The sequence below is a fragment of the Gekko japonicus genome, unplaced genomic scaffold (assembly GCF_001447785.1).
Source record: "Gekko japonicus isolate JY-2015 unplaced genomic scaffold, Gekko_japonicus_V1.1 scaffold13, whole genome shotgun sequence".
Classification (NCBI taxonomy): Eukaryota; Metazoa; Chordata; class Lepidosauria; order Squamata; family Gekkonidae; genus Gekko; species Gekko japonicus.
In genome coordinates this window covers 3,337,196-3,347,033 of record NW_015172553.1, presented here as the reverse complement: position 1 = coordinate 3,347,033, position 9,838 = coordinate 3,337,196, and the positions used below count along the sequence as shown (strand labels likewise).

General features: G+C 49.1%; 1 protein-coding gene across 1 annotated transcript in view; it reads left to right on the top strand.

The window, feature by feature from the left end:
• Window positions 1–1,123: 1,123 nt before the first annotated feature.
• Window positions 1,124–9,838, top strand: part of CKAP2L (cytoskeleton associated protein 2 like) — a 14,362-nt gene continuing 5,647 nt past the window's right edge. Inside the window, exons 1-5 of the mRNA XM_015421090.1 lie at window positions 1,124–1,195; window positions 4,705–4,771; window positions 6,354–6,411; window positions 6,586–7,100; window positions 8,910–9,117. Of these exons, the coding sequence (XP_015276576.1) occupies window positions 1,153–1,195; window positions 4,705–4,771; window positions 6,354–6,411; window positions 6,586–7,100; window positions 8,910–9,117 (891 nt within the window). The 5' untranslated portion in view covers window positions 1,124–1,152. The remainder of the gene's footprint in view (window positions 1,196–4,704; window positions 4,772–6,353; window positions 6,412–6,585; window positions 7,101–8,909; window positions 9,118–9,838) is intronic.

The window sequence follows — 9,838 nt, the reverse complement described above, 5'->3', positions numbered from 1 at the left end:
TTGGGGGCTTGACAGCTGCCACTGAGGTGTACTCAGATATTAACGATTTAAACCTGGAACTGAAAATATTACATTGTTCGACACCCAGTGGGCACGCACGGCCGCTTGCTGGCAGACCGACTACAGGGACGGCGTGGAAGGCTTAGGCGAGGCCCTGGAGGACACGGGTACACGCTGATAGCCCGCTGCGAAATGCAGGAGCTGAAGCCTGCGTGCCGGACCTGGCTAAGCGCACTCGGGATACCAAGAGCGCGTTGGAGAGACTGGAAGGTCTTCGCCAGTCGCCGGGCTGCTGCCCCTCCACCAAGGGCAAGCTGGTCTCTCACCGGCAGCTTTTCCTCCAAGGATCACGCTTTGCCTTCGAGGCACTCAGCTGTTTTCTGTGATGATCTCAGGACACTCTCTCTAACCAGGTGTTTTGCTTTGAATTGTGTGTAAAATAAATCGCGCCACTTTAATGAAGCAGCCTTTCTCTTTCGAGAGAGAAAAAAAAGAAATTGACAAGAGGTTTTTTAAAAAACTGACAAGTAGCTGCGAAGCCCCTTTTCCCATACTGCGCAGCACTAGGGGATTCTCTGCTGTGTGATCAGCCTCTGTGAAAAATGGGGAACAGTCCCACGAATTCATAACATGGGAGAACATGTTGAGTGTACAGAATACAGGCCACTGACACTGGCATTGCAAGCTGTGATCCTTGGCAACATGTGTGTCTGTCTGTGTGTGTTCACCACAGCTTTGCACAGGGCTGCAATTTGTATGGGGAAAGAGCCCTCTGGCAGAAGCCCTGGAGAACTTTTTTTAGTTTTGTGCCACTAGATTGAAGGAGGGGAATGGGGGGTAATTGTCCCCGATGCCCTAGCAGCACAGCTGTATAGCAACGCTAACTTCCTGCCCTTCCTTGCACATTTGCGTGGGTTTCGTGATTCTCTAATTTGATCCTGCACACTGGTCCTGTTCTCGGCAGTTTTTATAAGCCTGCCCTGCCTGGATTCCACCCCGCCCTTCCGCCAGGAGTTCGTAGCCGCGCCCTCCCTCTTTTCGCAGCCAATCCTTGCTCACGAGTCGTAGCCCGACGCCTCTCCTCCCATTGGCCCGTTTGAACAGAGCCAACCGGGAAGACCGCTGGGCTCTGCCGCCACCCTTGTCGTTACCATGAAGTCGCCTCTGCAAAAGGGGGCTGCAGCCGCCGCTCAAGGTAAGCAGGAGCGCTCTCTGGGCGTAAAATACAGCGCGTGCCCTCGGCATCAGTGCTGAGGAGGAGAGAGGTCTCCTGAGCGTAGGCTGAGTGCCTCCCTGCCACGACTCTGTCCCCATCTGGATGCCTCCGACCACCTTCTCCACTCGGCCCCTAATGACAGCCGGGGAGAAAGAGCTGACGAGTGTAGACTACTGTCGGCCGCGGAAATCTAGCAGCGGCGGCATTCAAAGGAGGAGGGATGGGGGGGGGGGTGTTTCGCTGTGAAGCCGCTCCAGGCCTTTGGCGACACAATGCAGACAAGAGAGGCAAGAAGCTGTCAGCGTGGCGCTTTCGTGGCACTTTTGCACGGAGGCTGGGGAAAGGAGCTGTTAAGTTGTCGCTGGTACCTTGGTCTCTCCGGGCAGAGCTCTTGCCTGATAACCTGACTTTACATATGAGGCTGGCAACTTTCTCCTTGCACAGCACCTCCTTTAAGCTGGCTGTTATCCCTGCCAAACAGCTCCCTGATTAGCAGGCCAACACCCACCCAGGGGAGGAGAGGCCATCACTGCTTTGTACTGTAGCAGCCCACTTTAAAGATGGGTGGGTCAAGTCCCACCAGTGAATCCTTTTGCCTTGTCACCGTCCTGTTTAAAGAAGTGAAGGCCTGGGGGAAAACTGGGGTTTCCTAAGGAATTCTTAAATGAGAAGGGGGGAGAAGAAAACCTCATATTAAATATTTTCTCTTTTAGAAAGAGTAAAATTATCCTTAAGGTGAGGTTTTTCACACTCAAAATGTGTAGCATGAACAAGCATGAGGACTTACTCATTTTTTCGACTGGAAACTAACAACTGGGATATTGGGGAGAGCAATGAAAAAAAAATGTCATACTGGTGAAATACACAATTTCCAGGATTTTTTTCTGTTTGCATGTAAATGATTTTGGCAACAATTAGTACGCCATGTGTTTAACAATAATACAATATTAAATAAAGAATAGTAATGTATTATCTTTCATGATGTGACTCTATGATAAAGTTTCTGCCCAGATAATATGCTTCCTTTTGTTTACTGCAAAATTAATTTTCTACCTTCAGCTTCTATTTTTTCCTCCTGGCAAAAATTAAAGATATATGTGTGATAGTAGCACTGGGTGCAGCAGTTTGCAACACTTTCCCAGATACTGGGCATGCTTGCAATTCTTATAGAAGACAAAGAATTCATACTTTTAAATGCCATAAATGTGCCAAATTTTGTGTGCTAGGTTTTAAACGATGGAGGTCCAGGTAGCAGCCACTGCCAAGTCAGCCTTTTACCATCTTCTGCTGATTAGGCAGTTGGTTCCCATCCTTGAACATAGCGACTTGGCAGCAGTAATCCACGCAATGATCACCTCGAGATTAGACTACTGTAATGCTCTCTACATGGGGCTGCCCTGGTCTCAAATTCGGAAGCTGCAGCTGGTGCAGAATTCGGCGGCCAGGCTGTTGTTGGGTCTCTCTCCCAGTTTGTGTAGTGGTTAAGTGCACGGACTCTAATCTGGGAGAACCGGGTTTGATTCCCCACTCCTCCACTTGCACCTGACTGGATGACCTTGGACAAGCCATAGTTCTGATAAGGGCTGTTCTTGGAAAAGAGCAGTTTCTGTCAAGAGCTCTCTCAGCCCCACCCACCTCACAGGCAGTGTTCCCTCTAAGCTGAGTTAGTGTGAGCTAGCTCATAGTTTTTTAGCTTCCAGCTCACACATTTTTGCCTTAGCTCAGGAAGGGATGGCTCCAGAGCAAGCTAATTTATGCAGTAGCCAAGTCACTCGCTCACAGCTTTAATGCCGGTAGCTCACAAAGTAGAATTTCTGCTCACAAGACTCCACAGCTTAGAGGGAACATTGCTCACAGGGTGTCTGTTGTGAGGAGGGGAAGGGAAAGGAGTTTGTAAGCCGCTCTGAGACACCTTTGGGTTGTGAAGGGCGGGGTATAAATCCAATCTCCTACTCCTCCTCTTCCTCCTCCTCTTCCTCCTCTTCTTCCGTGAGAACACATCCAGCCTGCGCTGAAAGCATTGCACTCGCTGCCCTATAGCATATGGAATTCGCTTCAAGGTGCTGGTTCTCACCAATAAAGCCCTTTATGGTCAGGGGCCAGCATACGTGAGGGACTGCCTTTCCCCTCATGTTTCTCCAAGAGTACTGTGTTCAGGGACACAAAACCTCCTAGTGCTCCCTGACCCTAAAGAGGCCAGACTGGCCATCGCCAGGCCTAGGGCCTTCTCCATGGCACTGGTAGAACGAGGTCCCTGAGGACACCAGGGCCCTGCAGAACTTACTTCAGTTCCGCAGGGCCTGCAAGACGGAGCTTTTCCACTCGGCGTTTGACCACATTTAACATCTTGACATAACTTGGAGCCTCCCTGGGCTTGTGTTCATCATCTAAGTCTGTACTAACTGACTCCTGTTATGAAAACATTGGATTATGATTGCCATCGCGTAGGAATGTATGTATGTTTTGCACTTTGGAATTTACATGTTTTAAATTGTTTTAACAATTTCATGTAAGCTGCCCTGAGCCTGCGTCAGTGGGGAGGGTGGGGTATAAATTCAATAAGTAAATAAATATTTAAGGTTTGATAGGAAAGTAAGCACTGCATATATTTCAATTTCCCCCAAATTTTAGGGTGTACTTTTTTCTGGGGAAAATATCTCCCCTCCTCCAGCTTCAAAATTTCTATAAATTTTACATCTTCAGTCCTGCTTCAGTTGGGCCTGAGCCCACGCAGCTGAAGGCTTTTCACTGTACCAGCTCTAACTGCAGCACATTCAAATAGCCACTGTGTTTGCTGGGGGCAAACACACCTTTCAAAAATTAGCATTTAACCAGAAAAATAGAATACAGCACATAAACTTGTTTCAAGAGTTCTGCAAGGGGGATTAGAACATATTTGCCGGGCATTGTCCATATTTGAGGCAGTGACAGTAGTTGTGTTGCTGGTACCTCTTTCATGAGTCTGATGCAGGGGCAGATTACCCATTAAGCAGACTAAGCACATGCTTAGGGCACCAGGGCCAAAGGGGGCACCACAAAGTTGGGAAAAGGGTGAAAAGCTTAGTTTGTACAGTATATTGTGTTATCATATGAATACATGTTTGTATTACTGCAACCTGCATTGTATATCTGGTCAGACAGATCAACAACTAAAATGGACTGGGTCAGTGTGGAAAGGAGGGGGGCACCAAGATTGGGGGCACCAGTGAGCCTTAATCCGCCCCTGGTCTGATGAACTGGGTTTGGACACACTGAGAGCCTGCATCCCTGGTGACAGTTTTGCGGGTCTCGCAACAGGTGCTTGAGAGTGCCGGCCTTGTGACCAAATCCACTAGAGGAAGCTGGAGATCTTGATGACTCTGTATGCCCTGGTCAGGTTCCCACAGGATGGGTTCAATAACTGCCGCTTCGTGTCAGCTGCTGGTGTGACACCTTCAGGGACAAAGGCACCTTGCTGGTAATCTTAATGCTCTTTGAATCTCTTGCAGAGGAGCGATGGAGGAAACTACAAGAATATTTAGCAGCCCGAGGAAAGCTAAAGCAATCCAGTGCCAAGTGAGTCAATTAAACATACGAATTGGTAGTTGGCAACTCCGTCCTTCTCTTTCTGCTCCCCCTCCCCTGGCTGGTGGCTGTGAGCTTGCTAAAAATGCAGCAAAATTAGATATTGGCTATGAGACTTTTCAAAAATGTCTTCTGTTTCTGTTGTCTTCTGCCTTTAGACAAACAGCGTCCCAAAGTAGGCTTGTCCAGTCGAGGCTGACATAACCCTTCTAGTTCCCTAGTGGGGAGGGGTGCTTTTTCTTTCCTGCACTCTAGTCTGTGAGGTAATGTAGGTTGCCTTGGAAGCAGAACATCTTCAGGGTTGTCTCTAGATTGCAGACAGCACTCCCCACTGGTTCTTCAGGATCTCTCAGCAGCTTCCAATAATGTCTTCCCTGGAATTTCTGTGGGACTGCCTTTCTGGGATGGACCATTGTGTTGTGGTGGTGCTGGTCTTACCTGGAGCCCAGGGTCCAGATCAGAAGATGGGGCAGGAGGAGATTGTGCTGCTGCTCCTCTTGGCCAGTGGAATCCTTGTCTTCTATGCTATTTATCCTCCATCTGAAACTGCTGCAAGAGGATGCTGGGAGAAATGGGTGTGGTGTCACTGGTATGTGGAAGACGGCCCTCTTTGCCTCTCCTATTTGTTGGATCCTATGGATGTTGGGGCCTGAATAGCCCAGGCTAGCCCAGCCCCATCAGATCTCGGAAGCTAAGCAGGGTCGGCCCTGGCGAGTATTGGGATGGGAGACCACCAAGGAATACCAGTGTTGTGGTGCAGAGGCAGGCAATGGCAAACCACCTCCAAACATCTCTTGCCTTGAAAACCTTATGAGGTCACCAACTGTGACTTGATGGTACTTTCCACCACCATGGATGTTGCAGATTTGCTAGAGTAGTACCTGGAATAAGGGAAGGGGGTGGACGGGATGAAGAAGAACAAACTTTATCTTAATTCAAGAGCGAGATGCTGCTGGTTGGTGTGTTAGCAAATCTGAAAGTAGTACACACCTGTGGTGGATGGAACTGCATGCCCCGCGAAGATACAAGTTTGCAATTTGGGTGTTTTCCTGCTCCTGGATGCCCAGCTTGCAGTTATGGTGGGGACTGAGACTGAGATTCCAATTTCAGCCTTTCTTGAATTCTGACCAGGCTAGTTGCGTGTGCTCAGGTGACTAAGAAGTGGTCCAGCTGAACACATGAAGCTGCCTTGGCCCAGCAAGGTTAGTTTTGTCCACTCAAACTGGCAGCAGCACTCCAAGGTCTCAGGTGGGAGGTCTTTCCCATCATCTACCACCTGGACCTTTTAACTGGAGATGTTGGCGGTTGAACCTGGGACCTTGGGATGCTCTCCTACAGAGCCACAGCCTCTCCCCACACTGTAACATGCTCAGCGTGGAAATGTTTATGAAGGGTTCTCTGAAATAATGGTTCTGTGCATGTATGCTCGAGAGTAAATTCTGCCTGAGCTTAGTGAGGGCCTACGCCCAAATAAAGGTTTATACATTTGCAGTCTGAGTCATGTGTGTGATGCTTTTAGAATAAATTTTCATAAACTGACTGGTTAAAGCATCTTTTCCCACCTGTTTAACAGGCCATACTTAAAGGACAAGACTAATCAGCAGAACCTGGTTCCCTCCAAATCAGACCCTGTAAGTAGATAAGAATATTCTTGTAGTTGGGGATTCCTCCTAGTCTAAGGCAGGGTGGTGGTGGTGGTAGTGGTGGAGGTTAAAAGAAACATCTTACTTCGATGTGTCTTCCGAGCATTTCTGTCTTGTTTAAAAAAAAAAAAATCCTGGCACATGCATCTTTTTTCTTTTCAGACCAGGTGTAAAAAAAACATTACCCTGAACAAGACAAAAGGTGAGCAGAAGAGGGAAACAAAATGTTCAGTCCCTGCCAGCCAGGTTCCGCAGAGCAGATTGTCAGGCGCTCCCATCTCTCAGAAGCCCCAGAATGTACCTTCCGAGCGGGGAAGGAAGGGACCGCTGCGCACTCTTCCTTTAAAGGCCTCTGCCGAAAACCTCACTGGGAAACAGAGCATCGCAATATCTTCCTCCAAGCATGGCTTATGCCAAGTAGGAAAGACTAAAAAGTTGGAGCCAGTCACCAAACCAAAGACTCAAGCACTCCATCAGAATGCAAAGGGTTTCACGCACTCAAATCATCCTGTGGAGAGCTCGCAAGAAAAGGTGGATAAGGAGAACTTGGGGAGCAAGCTCAATCCGAGCCTTGAGAAGAAGGCGGTTGCGAGGCTTGGCCTTCCATCTGGGTCCCATACATTGAACAGCAGGCCAAATGCGGCCTTTGCTTCACGAGGCAGTATGCCGGTGAAAAGGCAAGCACAAACTTATCAGGCTACTAAGCCACAGGTCCAGCGTAACCCCAAAGGACCTTCAGCTACTCTCAAAGGGAAGGATCTTCAGAAGCTAGTCCCTGGGGTGTCAGGAGCACAGATTCCATTAAAGGTTGGCCAGTCATCCATTCGTTCAAGGCCAGAAGTTAAAAGCCGGGGTCTAAATCCAAGGGCAACAAAGCAATGTACCAGTGTGCTCAGGCAACAAAAGGAGAATGCAGCGCAGTCAAGGACGTGCAGAGCTCCAGATGCTCTTCAGAGGGGACAACTGAAGCAGCAGCGGACGACTCCTTGCAAGGCTCAGCATGTGAGAAGGCATCCGAGCAATTCTCATGCCTTGACAAAACCCTCGGTTGGAGAATTAAGAGGAAAACGGACTCTCCCTTTGGCAGCACGCGATGACATCGACAAGCATGGAAGCACAGCAAGGAGGAACCAGAGCAGTAAGGCGCTCCAGCGAGTACCCAGGACTCCCAGCTTGAAATCCAGGCCTGTCGTCTCCCCAGATTGCACAGCAACTGGAGTTACTGACACTCTGAGATGTGCAAGAAGAAAGTCAAGGCAGCTGGTGATGGGAATGGGTCAAGAGCTCAAAACCCCATGTACACGGGATCGCAGGCAAGTTTGGCCCCAAGGGCGTTTGTGTTCACCTGTCTAGTCCAGTCTCCTGTCCTGAGGTTTTTCTGGAGATCATCTGCTATTAGACCAGAGCAGCTTCTGGGATGGAGAGATGGTTGATGGGAGTGTATGTCTGCACCCTGCTCTTTTTCGGGAGGTAGATCCCACAATGTTCCTCCATCAGACCCTTGTCCTGAGGGTGGCCCTCAGTTTTGTCTGAGGAATATTCATGTTCATCAGACTATGGGACAGCAAAACAGATGAATGAATAACTATTTGTGCCACCACCAGTTTGGTGTAGTGGTTAGGAGCACAGACTCTGGGAGAACCAGGTTTGATTCCCCACATGTGGCTGCGACTGTGACCTTGGGTCAGTCACAAGTTCTTTCAGAGCTGTTCTCTCAAGAGCAGTTCTCTCAGCCCCACCGACCTCACAGGGTGTCTGTTGTGGGGAGGAGATTGTAAGCTGCTCTGAGACTCCTTCGGTAGTGAAGCGCAAGGTATAAATCCAATCTCTTCTCTTTTTCCTTTATGTTACATTTTCTCACCTGCTAAAAAAGACTTTAGCATCTCTCTTCTGGGGTGTGGGGGGCACACATGAACTCTGGATGGCAAAGCAGAAACATAAATGACTCTGCTGTGCATTGTGACATGCAAAAGAGATTCCTCCCCCCCCCCTTGTGTTCTTTATTTTGTGCTGCCAGACACCATAAGGAGCCTTCTCCTTTTCAGCTTCCTGTTTGTAAACAGCAAGCTCTACAGTACTACCCTTTGTGTTAAAGATGCTTTTGCATGACTGCAGCAACTGTGCACACTAACAACTGTGCATGAATGAGGGCTGAGGAAATGTGCTGAGACAGGAAATGCCCTTCAAGTGGGCGGCCTTGGCCTTGACTTTGCTTGCCACTTAAATGTTGATTGGAGTCCTCGTAAATGGCATCAATGACCCTGGAGCCACATAACAGCGTACATTCACACACAAAGACACACCCTCATTTTAACCTCACAACGCTGAGGGGAAGTGAGTGGTCTAAGCTCACCCAGCCAGCATCCAGGGGATTTGGACTGGGGTCTCCATGGTCCTAGCCCAACTGCTCCACCCCACTGTGCTGGCTCTCGAGCATGTAGGACACAAAACTGGTAGCCTAACGGAGTTTTCTTCTTGTTTCCTAGGAAGCTGCTGGAACAGTGGCTAAAGTCCCAAGGAAAATCTTACAAGCGGCCATCGATGACCCTGCCTGCTGCAAAGTCACGGAAGAAAAAGGAGAGTCTGAATCAGTCCTTCTGGAGCAGCCTGGGGGAAGAGGAGGAGCGAATGGATCACAGCTTGAGGGATAAGATCTCAAGTACCTTGATGGAGTGCCTGAAACTTGCTGAGCAGGTGGGCTTTGGATCTTTCATCAGGCATATGGGAAGCTGCATGGATGCAAATTTGGGATGCTACTTACATGTCTACAAGTGACAAAGTGGAGAATGTGGTCCAGCTATGGCTTCGCCTGCCTGTCCCTCCCCCAGTCCTACCGTCTCACCTGCCTTCTGTAGCAAGCAGGGCTTTAACTGTGCCCCACAGCAGGCAGAGAAAAGATATGGGGTGAAGGGACCAATGGAGGATCAGGTCAGGAGAAGGCAGTGTTGTATTGCTCCTGTTTCTTTGGTACTCTGCATCCTAACCCTAACCAGAAAGCTTTGAAATGTTATCCTGTGGCCGTACCTATGGCAAGGGGCACTGCCTGCAGATCCCCAGGGTTTGCAGCAACCAGCTTCAGTGGTTTGAACTATCTCTGCAAAGAAAAGGAACAGGTCACAGCTTTTGCAAAACCTCTGGAAGTTCATGAAGGTCTGGAACCACATTGCTCCCCCCCCCCTTTAAATGAGAGCTGGAGTAGCAATCCTTGGTTCCAGACCAATTTGCAAGCCCTGTTTTGAAAAGGGATCAGGGGTCATTTCGTAGAAAAAGAGGTGCAGGAGCTCATCAGCATAGCTCATTAGCATAACTTATTTGCATATGCCACATCCCCTGACATCAACAGAAGTGTGTCAGAAGGCAACACCCACTGCTCAGGCTGCACTGGACTGTTTTGGATTGCTAGCTATGGGGGGGG